The sequence below is a fragment of the Leptonychotes weddellii genome, chromosome 4 (assembly GCF_054177405.1).
Source record: "Leptonychotes weddellii isolate Sample4059 chromosome 4, ASM5417740v2, whole genome shotgun sequence".
In the NCBI taxonomy this organism is placed as follows: Eukaryota; Metazoa; Chordata; class Mammalia; order Carnivora; family Phocidae; genus Leptonychotes; species Leptonychotes weddellii.
In genome coordinates, this window is record NC_138372.1 from 26,019,580 (window position 1) to 26,038,743 (window position 19,164).

At 46.2% G+C, this 19,164-nt stretch overlaps 1 protein-coding gene across 3 annotated transcripts in view; it reads right to left on the reverse strand.

Moving 5' to 3' along the window:
- The window catches only part of GRIK3 (glutamate ionotropic receptor kainate type subunit 3), a 219,308-nt gene that overhangs the window by 80,496 nt on the left and 119,648 nt on the right, over positions 1 to 19,164 (reverse strand). For all 3 annotated transcript variants that reach the window (XM_081818103.1, XM_081818101.1, XM_081818102.1), the window contains exons 2-3: positions 10,824 to 11,000; positions 240 to 497 (exon numbers count right to left, since the gene is read on the reverse strand). In XM_081818103.1, coding sequence (XP_081674229.1) covers positions 240 to 497; positions 10,824 to 10,959 — 394 coding nt within the window. In that variant the 5' untranslated portion in view covers positions 10,960 to 11,000. The remainder of the gene's footprint in view (positions 1 to 239; positions 498 to 10,823; positions 11,001 to 19,164) is intronic.

Here is a 19,164-nt window from a genome sequence, read left to right on the forward strand (position 1 = left end):
CATGAGCATGCTACAGGGGGGTGGAGGTGGGAGTGTGGGGAAGGTATGGGGCGGGCGAGAGGCGAGTGGCTGGCGCGCCCAGGGCTGCGAGGGAGCGCAGGGGCGAGTGGCCGGGGGACCTGCTCGGCTCGGGTGTGAGTGTGCCCGCTCCCCCAAGGGCAGCTGCACTGGGCGAGTAGATCCTGGGGCTCTACCTCTCTCACCCCCTGCTCTCAGCCCAGCCAGGCCCAGCTACCCACCTGTACTGTCATCGTAGACCACGGTGGCCGATCGCCACTTGAGGTGCTGGACGAGGTCGAGGATGGCGTGGCTGAGGGAGGCGTAGTCGGGGTAGAGGTTCACATAGAAGGTGTCCTTGTTGTCCAGCGGGTGGTGTTTCCAGCGCAGCTGGATGTGGGGCACCTCCAGGGCATTGCAGATGGACTGGACGGCGTTGGTGCAAGAGCCCTGGGACGGCCCGAAGATCGCCACCACTCCCAGGGCCAGCTGGTCACAGGCTGCAAGGGGGGAGGGGGGGAGGCGCGGGGGTCAGTGCTGGGCCTCGTCAGGCAGGCGGGGGCGAACAGCTACTGGAACCTTCTGAGGGCAGATGAATGAGGCTCCTTCGGAATCTCGGCTTCCTCCTCTGGAAGCCAGGGTTGCGATGGCCCCGCCTCGTGGATCATAGGGAGGTCGAGCGAGATCACGCGTGTGAGACCCTCAGCACAGCCCGTGAAACAGAGATGGGGATTACTTTTGATGCTGTCATCACTGTGCTGAGCACCCCCAGTTCTGGACCCAGCCCTGTTCTGGGCGGTGGGGGTGGGGGGGAAGGCTGAGAAACAGGTAGGATGAAACACCGCCACCGTGGCGATTGTGAAACCTCCAGCCCCAGCCTGTTCCCCAAAGTTCAAGGTGCCCATCTCCCCTCTCGCCGGACACCACCACATGCGTGTCCAAGATGCATCGCAGACTGAACGTGTCCCAAACACAACCCCCTCTCCTCCTCCAGCCTCCCCTCCTCAGTAAACCAGCTCCACCATTCCAGTGCTTAGGCCCCGAACCCTGGCTTCCTCTCGACTCCTCTCATTCTCTCCTATCCCACCTCCCAAACCTGCTGTGTCACCTTTGGAATGTGCCAGAATCAGAACTTCTCGCCACTGCCACCATCCTCCTCTGCTTGCATTACTGCTGGAGCGTCCTCACCGGCCCCAGCTTCCTCAGGGACTCTCCCTACTTTTTACCTCTCCCAGCCTCAGCTGGTGACATCACTCCTTTGCTCCAAAGTCTCCAGTTTCACTCGGTCTAAAAGCCAAAGTCCTTACAGTGACAGATGAGGCCCTGCTCGCTGCAGTTCCTCCCCACCCCTGTCCCACTCCTGTCCCCATCACCACCACCACTTTCCTGACCTCATCTCCCATCCTTCTCTCCCTTCCTCACAGCACTCAAGCCCCACTGGTTTCCATGATGCTCCTCAAACACGCTAAGCATACTACTGCCTCAGGCCTTTGCACTTGCTGTCCCTTCTAGCTGAAGTGCTCTTTGCTCAGGTAGCTACATGACTCCCTCCTTCCCTTCCCTCAGGTCTCTGCATCCATGTGGTCCTACTAAAGAAGCATCCCTTGCCCAACCCATAATAAGAGTCCCTCTCCAGCCAGACTCCCGAAACCCCATACCTTGCTTTTTTTCTTTATTTATTAAATGACCACCAGAAGTCTTGTTCATTTGTTGACTTTCTCCTCCCACTAGAATGTAAGTACAAAGCAGCAAGGGCTTGATCTATGTTGCTTATGGCTGTATCAACAATAAAGAGTACCTGAATAGTACCTAAACGTGCTCAAAGCAGTACTTGGTCTGAGCCTCTGCTGAGTGAATGAGTATTGACTCCCTGCCTTCAGTTTGCATTCTTGCGGGAGGCCCAGGGGCTCAGGCAGGTCAGACGGCAGATGCTTCTGGGGAGGGCAAACACCGGTGGGCACAGCAGAGCTCTGAACGAGCAGTCCCAGAGCAGCTCGGGCTCAAAGGGCAGGCACAGGCTCACGTAGGGATTGTGCCTGAAAGATCCTTAAAGTGGGACCTTTCAGGGGCAGTCAGGGGAAGGGCTCCCCAGGAACTCTCGCCCTTTCTTCTGGCAACTGTCTCTGATTTTCCTTCGGGCTCCTGTCTTTTCCACTCCCAGTGCCTTAGACACTGGCCTCCTTCAGGCCCCAGTCACTGGGTTGGAGGGTGGTTATGTGACCAGTCAGAGCCAATGGGAAGCCACGAGACCTCACACCAGGAAGGTAGCACTCTCCCTCTGCAAGGAGACGTTGGGGGAGAGAAGATCTGGAGGTGTGGTAGCCACCCTGTGCTCACAAACAAAGTGCAGTGCTTGTCTGGGAACGGAGTCACTATGCAGGTGAGCAGAGCCAAAGGAGAGTAGGAATAAGAGCCCCCGGTCAAGTGCAACCTTGGACCTTGGGTACATGAACCGATACGTTCTCTTTTTGCTCAAGTCACTTCGGATTTGGTGTTTTGTCACTTGCAGCCAGAGGAGCCCTAACCGATCTATCAATAAAGTGTCAGCAAACTCACCAGCCTGCGGCCACAAGAATGATGTTATGTGCACACTTAGGAACGTATGGTGCGTGTAGGAGGAGACAAGACACAGTCCCTAAGCATCGATGGGCGGTGGATTCAGACCTGTCCTGGCTGCCCCAACGGCCTCTGGGAATGACGTACTCGGCTCAGGCCACCCTTAAGATTTGCAGGGCCCCAGACCGGAGTATAAATGGAGGCCCACACACTATGTGGCTCAATATTAAATGTTGTAAGTCAAGCTAACAAACTGTTATATAAAACGCACCCTTTCCTCCTACCCTGACAAATACACTTTCCTAACAACTGGAAAATCAGGTGGGCATGGAGACTTCCCACACACAGAGATGTGGGGAGGGGTGGTACCAGCTCCCACCTTGCCCCCTCTCTTTTACTGCTGGCTCTGCCCTGAACCATAAGGAGGACTGCACTCTCCATGTGGACACCCCACCCCTATGTCCGAGCTCTGTCCATACCCCTGCAAACAGCTGCCCTTTGCTCACCCCTGGAAAGGGTTTAGGAGTGTGACCCTTGAAGTCTGGCTTTCCCTCTGGAGAACAACCCAGGGAAGAGGCTCATGCAGGCCTGGAGGTGGGTTCAGGGCCAACTGGGTAGGAAATTCAGGGTTCTAGATACTTGGAGCAAAGACTAGAAGGGCAGGGCACAGGCTTCTGCTAGGCAAGTGCCCTTAGTCCCACTGACCCTTTGTCCTGGGAGGAGACACTGACCAGAGGAGAGCAAGGGCAGCCCCCATAAAGCACAGACCCAGGGAAAGGGGCCCTCTTGCCTGGGCCAATGGTGGCACCAATGGATCCAGAGATGTAGCGTGGTTTTCAGTTGATCAGAGTGGGTGGTCTTCAGGGTATTTTTCTCTTCTTCATGGGACATCCACCCTCTCCTCCCTTACTGCCTCCTGGGACAAGGAGGAATTATGGACAGTGCTGTCCCTGAACTTTGTACTTGCCTCAAGAACACCAGAGAATGCCACTTGTGCCTGGGTGAAAGATACAGCACTCTGGGGGGGGGGGGAGCTAGTTATTGCCAGGAGTCTGCTGGAACCACCTGGAACATGGGACAGGGCAGCCGTGGATGGGAGGCAGCAGGGCCAATTAGGGGCATCTCCTGGGTGACCGGGATCCCTCGTGGCCAATGTCAGGTGCAGGAGAAGATGCACAGTGGGGCAGCGGCACCTCCCTAGTGCTTCTACAGGCAGGGAAGTGCTGCTATCCCCGCTCTGGTCACCCTACAGTCAACAAGCCTGGAGAAGCCCTCTGTGTGGGGTCAACCCCAGTGATGATAAATGCTTCCAAAACAGAACCCTGGGTTTGTTAATAAATTGTCCCATTTGGGGAAGTTCTCTTTTTAGGGCCCTCGCCCCAAGGAGGCCATGTCCTGACCTGTCCACTCACTGCTCATTCATGCTGCTCCTCTGCATCCTGGGTGTGTTGAGTGCCTCTCTGGGCACTTCGTCCCCCTAAGAGCAGGTGCTCCGTGAGGAAGAGACCACGTGTGGGTCACTTTGTAGCCATGGAGGCTGGATACACACAAAGGAGATAGTGACAGTGAGTGACAGCTGTCCAGGCCTGGTTACTCCCACTCCCCTCAAGCTGTGGGCACTCTATAAAATCTAGAAGTTTCTCTTAGGCTCTGTCTCCTAACCCTGTTTTGAACCTTCTAGCTGTCCTATGATGTCCTTGGTTTCCATCCTATGCCTCCTATCTCTACCTTTTTTCCTTTTGCCTCTAGGACCCTCTGATTGATGCTTCCTGCCAAATGACCAGTATGTTTCCTTCCCTCCACTACCACCTCCAAGAATCTGCCTTTTGGATTTCCTCTTTTGATATTTGCCTGGAGGCGGGCAGGCAACTACTTCCTATGCCCTATACCCAACCTAACCTCTTAGATCATGGTCCCCTGTCCGGGCCCAAGGTCTAGGTATCTGGTTTGGCTGAGGCAAGGCAGAGTGGGCCAAACACAAGTTATGATTCTGCAGAGGATTATAAGAGCAATCTTGAAGGAGGCAATTTTGATTTTGACATCAGTTGTGAAGACAATGATAAAGGTAACCACAGTGATGGCTGTGAGGGTGAAGACCATACTGTTGATGATCATGGCCATGGCATGGACGAAGGTGGAACTGATGATAATGTTGATACTGCGGCATAATGGCGGGATGAGGATGGGACTGCTGATGATAAAAATGTCAATGCCGTGACAGTCATGGTGGTGATGATGTTGGTGTTGATGAGGCTGGGGATGATGAAGATCCCAGCACTATGACAGTGATGAGGATGAGGACGATGATAATCATAGGCGTGGTGACATTGGTAAGGGTGGGAACGGAGGTGATAACAGTTTTGATAGCACCAATGAGACTGGTGATGATGAAGATGTCAGTGTCATGACCATGGCGATGGTGGCAGAAATGATGGCAATGATGTTGGCACTGAGACTGGTGATGATGAAGCTGTGGCCGTCTGGCAGTGACAATGATGGTAGTGACCGTGATGGGAATGAGGATGATGTGAAGGGTGGGGGTGATACCACTGTTGATGGTGACGACAGTAATTGTGGGGATGGTGCCCTGGTGTTGGTCGTGGTGACAGCCGTGGTGACAGGGGGATGATGGCCATACTGGGGTTCGTGCAGTGATTACATCTCACGGCCGGGGGGCAGGAAGCATCCGTTCTGCCCACCACCTATTTCTTCTCTTTGGCCTCTCTCCTCATCCCTTTCTCTGTCCCCTCCGTGTTCCTGTCACCTTCCGGGGATCTCCTAGGCTGGAAGAATGCCGCTGCCCCCCGAGGGACCGGGGCGGGGGTTACAGAGGCAGGAGCAGCTGCAGCTTTATCTCCAGATGTTTCCAGGGCAGCAGCCAACTCTTGCTCTGGTAGCCCTGAGCACACACCGCAGTAATTACATTATTTGTAGCTTCAATCTGGAATCCATTTTCTGGTCATTTTACAGTAACTCAGTGGTTCACAGCCATTGCAGGAGTCCACAGCCTGAATGCAGCCCCCCCCTCACCCCCTTTCCATGGCAATTGTAGTTAGAGCAAAAATTATCCCAATCAATTTGTGTCTTAAAAGGAACTGAGTGGGCGCCTGGGTGGCTCAGTTGGTTAAGCAACTGCCTTCGGCTCAGGTCATGATCTTGGAGTCCTGGGATCGAGTCCCGCATCGGGCTCCCTGCTCAGCAGGGAGCCTGCTTCTCCCTCTGACCCTACCCCCTCTCATGTACTCTCTCTCATTCTCGCTCTCTCAAATAAATAAATAAATCTTTAAAAAAAAAAAAAAGGGAACTGAGCAGCCCAGAGAATAAGTGAAGGCAGAGGAGCCTGGGGGGTGCTGGGTCGATTCCAGGACCGCTCTGGTCAGGCTTGGAAGAAAACACAGGCCTCTCTGGGCTGCTGGCTCAGGCACCATTTGGCAGTCACTCATCTTTTAATTTTCCACAAAACATTTAAAAATAAAGACAATAAGTGAAAGTCCCTTTTAATGGGGAAAGGCCTCTTGGGCCTCCCATGGAGGGAAGGCCTAATTTGCATGGAGCTGGCAGGGCACTCCCCACTCCCCCGGACGTGGCCCAAAGTGGCTGGATCCGGCTGTGCTGGCAGAATTGATCATTCTCATTGGGTTAATTAGAACTAAGCCCAAGGTCATCTCCCGGAAGAGTCCTAATAATGCTTCAGAGGAATACATTTTCAAAAACCAAAGATCAAAAGAAAAAATAAAGACCATGGGAACAAGGGATTCCCCAAAGGGATGGAGCGTACCTAAGGGGGAGCACGATCCAACCGCAGAAATGCCTCTGGGGTCAGACAACGGTGGTTCTAACCACAGCAGGGGTCTGTCTTGGGTATAGTATCTATCGGAGGGACATTAAGGGAAAGTGATGGCAGAGAGGAGCCTCTTAAACTTTTTTTTTTATTGAGATGTAACACAATATAGTAAAAGGCATCAATTTTAAGCACAGACTTCTCTGAAATTTTACATATAACTGCATCCATGTAACTACTACTTGGATCAAAATACAAAACATTCCCAACACTTAAGAAGGTTATCTCTTCCCCTTTCCAGTTAATATCTGCTGCATACTCCTCCCTCTCCCAGAGGTGACCACTGTTCATTCACGCAACATTATGCCTGCAAGGCTCATCCATGTTTTGTGTGGGAAGAATTTTTTCTTTTTTTTTTATTGTTAACTCAAATTCCACTGTATAACTATACCCCAATCTATCCATTCCCCTGTCGATGGACCTTTATTTCCCGTAACATTTGGCTGTTTTCAATAAGGTGGACAGGAACTCTCTTGCAGGCATACATTTAGCTTTAGTGGACACTTCCAAACTTCACTGAGAAGTTCAACCAGTTTTCACTCTCACCAACACTGTGCAGAAAAAAATAAACCTCAACCCCTACCTCCCACTATACAGAGAAAATCAGTGTAAGACAGGTCATAGAGCTAAGCACGAAAGACAAAACAACAGAGCTTCTAGAACGTAGGGGAAAATCTTCATGACGTGAGGACAGATAAAAATAGAAGACATAGCCATTAACCATATGGAAAATATTGACAAATCAGACTTCTTTAAGTTAAGAACTTTGTTTCTCAAAAGATGTTGCTAAGACAGGGAAAAGGCAAGCTCATTTGCAGCAGATATATGCAACGTGGAAGTCCCACAAAGGACTCCTACCCACCATATATAAAATACTCTACAAGTCAATATGAAAATGACAAGCAGCTCCATTTTAAAGGTGATTGAAAGGCTCAAAAATCACTCAAGGAAAGAGAAGATCTGAATGATCTATGAGCATATGAAAAGATGTTCAAGACCTCTGGTCACCAGGGAAATACAAAGTAAAACCGCAATGAGATACCCACCACACGAACCACCAGAAACAAAACAGACTTTATCAAGTGGTCATGATGTTGTGGAGGGATTCTCACTGCTGCGAACCGCCCAAGAGGGCTGGTGCCAGGACTCTGAAAAGCCATCTGGCTGAACATATGACATCCGTGACCTCATACTTCCACTCCTGCATGTCTACCCACCAAAAAACTGTGCACGTTTGTGCACCAAAAGATATCTACAGGAATGTTCATAGCAGCTCTACTCTCTGGGCCCGAATGGAAACGACTTGAATGTCCAACAATACGTTTGAGTTTTAAAAATTGTAGTGTATTCATATAACAGACCACTACACAACAATGAATAGATTTTTGTTATATCCAACAACATAAATGAATCTCACGGGTATATTCTACACAAAGCCAAAACGTATGCACTGGTGTTCTGTTTATGTGAAGTTCAGAAATGGGCAGAGCAGTGTATGTATGACACTGCTAGTCAGAACAACGGTTTTTTAGGACAGCAGTGAAGAAGCAAAAAGACGTGTAATCTAGCAGAAGATGCGGACAATAATCACACACACACACACACACGCACACGCATCCATGGATCACGGTTGTGAAGGAGAAGTCCAGAGATTTATGAGGTGAAGACTTGACCTCATCTGGGGACTTGGGGAGGGCTCCCCTGAGGACCTAGACAAATGGCAATGCAGAGGTGGGACAGGGAAGGGGCATCAGAAACAAAGAGAACAGCAGGTGCAAAAGCCCGGAGGTGGGAGGAAGCGTGGCACCTGGAGGATGGCAGGTGGGGCTAGAGCCCAGAGGCCAAGGGAGCAAATGGCACAGGTGTGGCTAGAAGGTCACATCTGGGCTAGACTGGACAGGCCCCATGGGCTCTGATGATTTGGGAAAAGAACAGCAGGACACAGCAGCTGGGGTTTTAAGCAAACAAGTCAGGTGGTGGGGGATGAGGGGGCGTGGCTTTGGTCACGTGGCCCAGTCTGGCTGGACTTCCAGAGCTGGGTGTTTCTGTCTCAGGTCTACTCACCCACTACCTGGCAGTTCCACATCGTGTGGAACTCTAAGTTCCCGCTGGAGGAAGTGCCTCAGAAGACTCCGGAGTTCTGCCCGGGGCTCACTGCTGGCTGGGGAAGGTCCCCGCGCTGACTCGCAAGTATGCTACTAAAGAGTTGTCATATTATTTTAGTGACTTTTAGAAAAAATGGACAGAATACCCAGCCTAGCCCTTTGGGGTCATCATGCCCACATAAACCTCTGTTCTGATTCCAGGCGTTTGTTCTGTGTCCTCACCTTTTCACTGAGCATTTTTGGTTGAGTTCAGTCACTTTCTAGCTGGACGAGGCCAGGCAGAGGATGCCAGCAGGGGACTCTCAGCGGGGAGGTGGATATCTAACTGTACAGTGCTGGCCACAGGGCATGCAGAGAGAGAGCTGGGAGGACGCCGGTAGGGAGGAAGGCAGGCCAGCACAAGGAGAAGGGTGATGAGCAAAGGACCACTCTCCGAGGCTAACAGGGTGGGATTCCTCTAGTCTGTCTGCAGGCTGGCTCTGAGATTCAGGGCAGGGGTATCAAAAATGTCAGGGGTATCGTGCTCAACGTCAGGGACCCTGTGCCCTTCAGCTTACAAGGCATGAAGAAGCAGGGCAGACGAGACAGGGGCCAGCAGTGGAGAAAGTGCCTGTAGGTGAGGCCCTTAAACTGATGGCTCAGCGGGTAGAGGGCAAACCAGCCAATGTAATAAGAGCAAAGTCCAATATGGTACCTTGTACGTGCCAGACACTGGTCTAGGCACTTCACAGAAATGTGTCTATTTTGTAGGTGAAAAATACTGAAGCACAAGGTATTTTGTTCAAGGTCACAACTAATATCAGAATGGACAAGGTGCAAGGCTAGGCAGTCTAGCTCCAAGCTCATGCTACACTGCTTTTCTATGCTAAGATGTTTACCCACAATGGGATTTTGGAAAACAGAGCCAGCCCCAGGGAGAACCTTGGCAGGTCCTATACCTGGGAGCCCAGGAGACCTTGATTAGCTACTGGGAACCCCTTAGAAAGACCAAGGGGATCTTTTGGATGAGCCTCAGTCTACCCAAAATGCATGAATGACACTGTCTCTAAGCTCAGCAGATAAGGGTCCTGAGAAATGATGCTCAGGCTCCCAGGCCCCATTCTCACATCATTCATTCATTGATTCATTCAATAATTATTTCAGTGAGCAGTTACTATACACCAGTCTTTTAGGTGCTAGGGTTATATCAGTTAACAAGAGCCTTCCTTCCAGTAGTATTGGAGAAAAGGAGAAACACAACAAACACACACCATTATTTAACTACAAATTGTGATAAGTGCCTTGAAGAAGAAAAGCAAGGGGCTATGATGGCAAATTATAGGAAGGATGATCTTGTCTTCCCTGGGAGTGAGATTCCTTAGGCGTGAGATTTTTAAATGGAGTTCTATGGAAGTCTAGGGATATATGGAAGCTATTTCTAGAATGATCTGAGCCTCTAAGTTAATTTCAATTAAATGTGTGTGTGTGTGTTGTGTGTGAATTATATTTTTAAAAACAGTAACAAAAGAGCATATGCGTATACTCAAACGGGCTATAAGCCACCCTAGAAACTGGCAGCTCATTCAGGTATTGACAAGTTGCTTTTTTTTTCTCCCTGAGGATTTTGGAATAAAGTTCTCCAGTCCTTTCTGTGCAGTCATTGGAGCTTATTGTAAATGTGTCACTAATAAAGAAGGATGCAACCCAACTTCTGTTTTGTTTTATTTTTTTAAATCCAGGTGTGGGGAAAACTGACTGGATTTACTAAAGCTGATTTTTATAACTTATAATTTTCCTGTTATTGTGCAGCTAAAACAAAATATGGAAATGTATTGAATGCTGAGGCTAATGTCAAACTTCCAGTGTCATCCATAGCCTCTGGGGTCAAATTATGGTAACCATAGAAGCAGCTTCATTGTTTTTTAGTAAGTCTTTTTATGGCAACTAAATGTTGCATATTTTAATTACTGATACTCTGGGTAGGATTTCAATGAAAGAAAAACAAGTTTGAAAGTGCCAGCTTCAGTTCAAAGGTGTTGGGGATATGAGCTGACCTCTACATTGCTACCTCCCCAACCCCATCTCGGGCCTCATTGTCCACCTCCTCCCATGGCCCCTCATTCCCTCACGGTACCTGCCAGTGGCCTAGAAATTCCTGATGGACAACCTGGGGGATGACACAGCCTACACTGAACTGGAAATGAGGCAGGTCCCCAAACCAGGCGGCATAGGCTCTAAGCCTCGAGCCCACCAAGAGCTGGGGCCCATTTTCAGGACCCTGGACAGCAAACGCAGCTCCCTCTGTCCCCACCCCTGGAAGATATCAATCAAGGCTGCACACTCACCCTTCTTGGTGGCCTCGAAGCTGTCATGAAAGTGAATCCTCTGGATGTCATAGGTCAAGGTTGTGTTGGGCAGCAGAGTCCTGTTCCTGTTGATGATGTTGGCAGAAAATCGAAAAGCATGTTCCTCAGCATTCATGACCTGGGCGTTGGGGCCATCCACATACTCAAAGATTCCTCCTGCAACAGATGGGTAAAATCGTGTGTGCTGGGGAAGGGGGAGGGCATGCTAACAAAGTTCCTTGGCTCAGAAGGATTTATGGACAAGACTTTTCTCCCCAAAATATTCAATACTCTCTTAGATAATTCCATGCATGGAAATTGTGCGAGAGCATAAGAAATACGAAGATCCTCCTAGTTCATTTCACTCAGCCAGCAACAGAGACTGACACCCCAGACTGACAAACAGAGCCAAATAAAATGACCAACTTATTAATATTGCTATGAAAATTCTCAATAGAGTGCTGGAAGTAGAATCTATTAGACTATTACAAGGATAACATACCATGACCAGGTACAGTTATATTCAATAAAAAGAAAGGGTGGTTCAACATAAATCTATGAATATCATTCCATTCCATTCCATTCCATCAATAGTTCAAAGGAAAAAAATAACATATGATCAACTCACAAGATGTAGAAAGGCATTTGATAAAATCCAATATCTACTGCTGTTAAGAATGCTTAATAAACTAGTACCAGAAAAGTTACTGCCTTGAAGCATCTTTAGCTCAAATCTGCCTTCAATATCACACTAATGGTGAACACTAGAGACATTCTCATTGAAGAGATAAAGGAGGGGTAAAGATTTATACCACACCATTAACCAACAAAATAAGAAAAAGAATTTAGAGACACACCTCTTGGAAAGAAAAAATAATTCTTGCAAATGATATAAATGTTTTCCTGCAAACCCTTAATCCCCAGGCACAAAAACTAGTTAAGAAGTAGCAGGAGCAGGAGGGTTGAATTAAATGACCAGTTAGCACAAATTAATACCATTTCTTTATATCAGCAACAACCAGTAAGAAAACTTAATGGCAAAAGATCTCCTTTCTATGATCAACAAAAATATTACATAAAGAATAAGAAAACAAATAAGAAGTATGCAATTTCAGCATTAAAAATGACAAAAACACTACAAGGGAGAGATGTAACAGCAGATTACAATGAGGAGACATGGCATGTTCCACGACAGTTAGGCTCAAGAATAGAGGTGTCAGTTTATTCCAAATTAGTTTTTCAGTTTAATGCAATTCCAATCAGAATCACAGAAGGGTTTTTCTTTTACTGGACAAGATGACTCTAAAATGCATCAGGAAGACTAACCAGGAGATAGCAGCCTAAAGAGATGACAGGTGATCTGCACTGCCGGATTTAAAACGTATCATAAAAGCCAAAATAATTAAAAACATGTCCTAATGGCATATGAAAATACAGACAGATCAATGGGATGAGATGAAAAGCCCCCAGAAAGAGATTCAAGTAAAGATAAGTATTTAAGACATAACAAAGGTGGCTGTTTCCAATCAGTAGGTAAAATATAAATTATTCATTAATTGTGCTGAGACAATTATTCAATCATTTGGAAAAAATTTAAGTTAGATTCCCATCTTTAGCCATATATCAAAATAAGTTCCAAATGTATTAAAGATTAAATAGCAAGAAAGTAAGGGAAGGAAGGAAGAAAGAAAACAGTATAAAAGTACCAAAAAAGAAGATGTAGGTGAATATTACACAATATTGAGGTGGCGGAGGTCTCTCCAGGCATTATAATAAAGTCAGAAACCATAGGAGAGATGCTGATAACTCCACAGAAATAATATATATCAAGAAATAATATATCAAAACTACCATGAACAATTAAATGGCAAACATCAAACTTGGAAAAATATTTGTAACATATTTGGCAGTATAAAAGTTGATGTTCTTATTTTATAAAAATAAACACTTAAAAGTCTACAAAAAAGACAAATATTCCAAAAGAAAAATGTGCAAAGGGCAAGCATGGGCATGTCACTAAAGAAAAAAATAATACAAAGGAGTTATTAACATATGAAGAAATGTGTGTCTTCACTAAAAACCAAATAAACTCCATTTCAACCAACAGAGATTCACCACGTCTTGCCCATCCCACTGGCAAACATAAAATAACTTATAACACTCAGCTTTGCTGAGGGCCTTTGGAAGGCAGCTATGCTCACCACTATACCAGCAATGCATGCTAAGGGCGTTTGGAAACAGACGCTTGCTTAACTGTTGGTGGAAGTGGCAACTGGTATACCTCGCTTTCCTGGTGGCCATCAGAAAATACCAAAAGCCTTAAAAATGCTTAGGTCTTTGACTCAATACTTCTCCTTGACTCAATACTTCAGTTTCTGGGAATTGACTCTGACAGCAATGGTGGACATACCAGTCATGTATGGGGAAGAGGATCTAGGGATGTCCAACACCAGAGAAAGAGTCAATAAACTGTAATAACCTATATATTTCCATGCAGTAGCAAAAATTTAATGATTTGGGAAATACCCAAGACATATTTTTAAGTGAAAAGCAAAGGTTATAAAGTTGGGAGTTGCAGTGCGATTCCACGTTAGAAGAGGGAGAACAGAAGGAAGATAAGGAGGAATCTTTAATATTGACGGAAAAATAGGAGGTGTTTCAAAACAGCATAAGCGAACAGTCCTATGTGGTAGATTTATTTTGTTCTTTGCACTTTTCTTTATTTTCCAAGTGAAGCTTTATGTTTACTTTCTTTACTCTTTTAAAAAACCAACTTCATAGAGGTATTATTTACATTAAGAAATTCCACAAAATACATCTTAAGTGTACAGTGATTTGGGGGTAAATTTATGGAATTGTGTGAGCATCATCACAATTCTGAACATTCCCATCACCTCAGTGAGATCCCACGAGCCTGTTTACAGTCAATCACTGTTTGCAGCCCCAGCCCCAGGCAACTACTAATTTACTTTCCGTCTCTAGAGATTTATCTTTTCTGGACATTTCTTATAAACGGAATCATGCAGTAGGTGGTCTTCTGCATTTGGCTCCCTTCGCTTAGCATATTTTTGAGCCTTATTCATGTTGTAGCACATAGCAGTGCTTCATTCCTTTTTACTGATAAATAATAATACTTTCTACCAATGTACCACATTTTATTTACCCATTCATCACCAAGTTAATGGGTATTTGGGTTGTTTGCACCATTTTGAAAAAAATTTTTTTTCCAAGTGAGTATTTTAAAAAGTGAACAAATCAATCTGCCCCCCACCTGTCCTCCAGCAGGTTCACAATCTGTAACACGTAGTGTGTACACATGTGAGTCTGTGTGGGGGTACATACACATGCTGGGCGCACGCATAAAACAAGACGAGAAGAATGCATCCCAAAATGTCAAGAGGGCTTCTCTCTGAGTGGCAGGATTATGGGTGACTTTAATTTCCTTCTTTGTGTTTTTCCGTATTTTCCAAAAGTTCTGCAGTGAACATGTGTTATATTTCTAATCAGAAAAGCCATCCTGTGATGGTGTGTATGTGTTTAAAGGAAAATAAATGATCAAAATACCATATGATCCAGTAATTCTAGGGATTTTAATTTAATGCTGGGATTTAGCATTTCTAAGGATATAAATTTAGAATAAGTTAGAGATACATAAACACATTTACATAGAAGGATATTCTTGACATAATATTGAAAAAATAGAAACAATTTAATGTCCCAAAGTAGGAGATTATTCGATATATTAAAAGCCACCCATATGGCAAAACTTGCAGGCATTAAGAGTCAGGGTATAGGATGGCAGGACATGGTATCTGGGATTTGCTTCAAAATCATAGGGGAGGGGTGGGTGTGAAGTGGGTATGGATAGGGCAGGAAAGGTCATGGGTTACTGGTCACTGGGGCCAGATGGTGGGTACACAGGGCTCCATTATACCATTCTCCCTAAGTGGATATGGCAGACATCCTCTGTAATAAAATATTCTTTAAAATCATTGTATAAATAAGACAAAATGAACAAATCATGGTAGTGCAATTAGAAAGGAGATGCAATATTATTTGCAGACGCTCATTACTGTTTTCTTAACAACTCAAGAGAATCAGATGGAAACATAGCAGAATCCAGACAGCTCATCAAGGAGCCAGCATACAAATACAGAAAAACATACAGCATTCCTCTAACAGTGATTATAAGGAAAAAGACCATATTCACAAAGGCAACAACGAAAACATAAAATACTTTACAATAAATGTGCAATTCTTATACCAAGGAAACTACAAAACTTTACTGGAGGACATAAAAGAAGGCTTGAATAAATGGAGAGACATAACTTTCTCCTGGAAGAGAAGGCTCAGTATTGTAAAGATGTCAGTTCTCCTCAAATTAATTTATAAATTTAATGCAATTCCAATTAAAATCAAAAAGGACATACCAGAAGAGCATACACCAAAATGTTAACAGAGGTTCTTTCTAGAAAGTAAAATGATAATGGATTGCTTTGCTTAGTGCTTTTTCCTGAAGTCCTCTACACTGAGCAAGAGCTTTGGTAATATGGAAAAAAGCTTTAAAAAAAATGCTCTTAAGGAATACTTAATGATATAGAAAATGCTCGTTCTCCACCCCACCAAAGCAACAAAATTATATTACAGTTTGAAATCTATTTATCAAACTAAAAGTACATTATCTATATTTATAGAAAAAAGACTTAAGATTTGTACCAACATTTGACCAATGAGTATCTCTCGATAGAAGGGGTTTATGGATACTTTTAGCTTGCTCCTTGTATTATCTTGATTTTTCCAGGTTACTTACAATAAACACACATTCTTTTTATTATTTTAAAATGTAAAAATGAAAAAAATTATCTAAGGGAGCCTGGGAAGAAGTCTAGTCATTATAGATCCCCAGCCTAAATGAGGGTCAAAGGTCAGGGGACAAGGAGCCCTTTCCTAGGGCTTCACTCCTTCCCCGCCTCTCACATCTTGGCAGGTGGGGCAGAAAGGAGAGGGGCTGATTGTTCACGAGGGTGGTGACACATCTCAGGCACTGAGATCCCAGCCCAGGCGATATGCCATTCAGTTCCACAGACACCGACCGATCTCTGCCACACGCCAACCTGCCACTGAGTTCTAGCCCATCAAGAGAAGTTAGCACCAGGCTTCTGCCCTCCAGGAACGCTCGGGTGACAATAAGCAGACAATAACCTGCCAATGTGTGGAGCTCAGCTTTTGGACGCAAAAGCGGAAAGGTTCCCAACTCAGACTCTGGGGACGGTTATGCCTCAGTCCAAACCCTAGCTCTTTCCACTGGGGGAAGTTACTCGATCTGAGACTCAGTTTCTCCATCTACAAAATGGGGCACATACTTCCAAGGGTTGACCATTACGAGGAAGAAAGAAAACAATGTAACAAAACGCATGTCACGTGATGAGTAATTCATGGCAATTCTTTTTTAAGATTTTATTTGTTTATTTGACAAAGAGAGAAACAGTGAGAGAGGGAACACAAGCAGGGGGAGTGGGAGAAGGAGAAGCAGGCTTCCCGCGGAGAAGGGAGATTGATGCGGGGCTCGATCCCAGGACCCTGGGATCATGACCTGAGCCGAAGGCAGACGCTTAACGACTGAGCCACCTAGGCGCCCCAATTCATGGCAATTCTTAAAAGAATGCCATTTAGAAGCACAAAATGAATTTTAAACTTCTACGTTCTAGGGCAGGGGTCAACAAACTTTCTGTAAAGGATCAGATAGTAAATATTTTTTGCTTTGTGGACCAGATGGGTTTACTCAACTCTTCCATCATAACGTGAAAGCGATAGACAGTAGGTATGCAAACAGGTACAGCTGTGTTTCAATAAAACTTTACTTACTAAAACAGGGGGCTGGCTGGATTGGGCCAGTGGGCTGTAGTTCATCCCCTCTTCTAGGGGAAGGGCAGCCTCTATCTTAAAGGGAAAAGTCACATAGGGCCAGGATGGAGAAGATAAGACTCTGATAGTACTAACTTGCTGTGCAAAGGATACAAAGACCTGATGTTGAATTTTGAATGAGGAGGATGGGAGAAGGGCTTAAGAGGAAGGCAATAGGTAGGACAGAAACCCAAAAAGGGAGAAAGGAGACTATGACTCATGGCCAAAGGTGGATGAGGCCGGTACGAAATCCTCCACGGCAGGAAGGGGCCGAGTTAGCACAGTGGTGCTGGGTGCTTACTTTCCAGTGAGACTGCACGGTGCTGTCACCTCCCTTCCTTACAGGAGACCTGATGCTGAGTAAAGTCAGCCACAGAAAATGGACACCAGCTTGTGCTCTTTGGGGAAAGTGAAGGCAGGCGGGCAGTGCCCAGCACAGGGTGAACTGGGGCAGAAAGAAGACAAGAGGTGCAGGAGGTGGGATGAGAGAAGACAAGTTGGAATAAGCAGAGATTCAGAGAAACTGGAAACCCAGGAGCATTCTTAGAGATACTGCCGGGAAGAGGCTGCCCCCCCCACCCCCAAACCTGGTGCAAGGACGGGCAGGCATCATTCTACTTGAACATGTCAAGGGCCAGGTGACCCCAAACGTTTGAATGTCTTGGGACACCCCAGCAACAAATATTTGGGTATAACAGAGGTTCAGAGAGTGGGTTCTGGATGCAGCAGAACTGGGTCTGAATCTTCCATACATAGGCTGCCCTTTTCTCTAGAGAATTGTTCTCAGTTGAAGGGAGCCACCTTGCCCAGAAGGTTACTCCACTCACCTCGACCCTGGGGGCAGTCTGCAGCCACTGAAAATTCATGCACACTGGGGCTCAAAAGGGTGGTCCCCTGGCTTCAGGGTGGGGATAACTCTGTGGTGCATGCATGCTCCAGAGCCCCCCTAGCACCTCCACGTTGTTACCCAAGGCGGCATCTTTGCCTACCCTGTCCCTGTCTCTACCCTGTTTTGCTTATTCCCTGACAGGGCTTTCCTAAAGAACTCTCTTCCCCTCTGCAACTTCATGCATCTCAATCCCTGCCTTAGGCTCTGCATCTGGGAGACCTGACCTAAGATGGGGGCGGCATTACTCTAGTGGAAATATCAATCACACTCTACCTTTTCATGCTTTTGAAGGAAGGAAAAGGGGGCACTGAACCTCATCAATTGATAAACTGTCAAGGGTTCTTCTACCTTCTCCCTACTGGATCCTCTTGACCCCTTTCCCTTTTGTGTTGGAGGCCTGTACAGATCAAGGAGCTTTGGAAGCTCAGGGTCTGATGGGCTAGGGTACTGATTCATGGAAGAAAGGCTGCTTTGGGTCTTGGCTTCTGGAGAGAGCATCCCGCCCCACTTAGAGGCGGTTCCCCCACTCAATTGGCTCCTCTCCGTTTTCTCCCTTCCCATACATTCCTCATGATCGTTATTTATAAGAGGCTAATAAGTAGGTTGGCACCGTTGATTAATGCATAATCTTAATCATGATTGCATAGTGTAATTGGCAGTAATTTGAAGAGCCAGTTCATTATGAAAATAATTGTCACCGCTTTCTGCTTTAATAAAATGGAGCAGAGACACCAGGGATGCAGAGGAACTGGGGTGGGGTGTGTGTGTGTGTGTGTGTGAGAGAGAGAGAGAGAGGGAGGGAGGGAGGGAGGGAGAGTTAGGTCCCAGAAGATGTAAGCAGGGGTGGAACACAGCTGGAACTGGAACATTTTCTTCAAACAAAATCTTGAGTGGAAACCCACTGGGTAAAACTAATAATAATAATAATAATAAATAACTGATGTGTCAGGGATGATGATGAGTGTTTTCCACACTCTTCACTGAATACTCAAAGAACCTCTACAACCCCATTAGGTAGAAAGTATTATTGTCCCATTTCACATAAGAGAAAACTGAGGCCCAGGGAGGTTCAGGATGCTGTTATAACTACTATGTAGTAGATTCCCTTCTGCAAGCAAAGCCAGCTCTTTAGAGCCAATTGTGAAATTTTCAGGAATTTTCAAAGTGAGCTGGCAGCTTGAAATCAGCCACGGTGAGAGTATTTACACCACGGAAATAAGCAGATGCTACAAATTAGGGCTTTTTTCCCCTGGAAAGTGTGTTTAATTAGCACACCACTGCCCAAGCCTATTTCCACCATCTGGGTACTTAAAGACTTGATACCATGGTCATTGAGAAGGCTCTGGTAGCCCTCAGGGTTCCACCAAGCACAGTGCAAAAACCACTAGCTCAAACCTCCCCTGATCCACAGAGTGAAACTGAGGGCCAGGGGTTGGGGAAGGAGGGATTGAATTAGCTGTGCCAGCCAGAACCAACCTCCTTCTTGCACCCTCTATGATGATGTGCTATTATATGTTTTGAGAAACATTCTGAATACCCTAAGCAAAA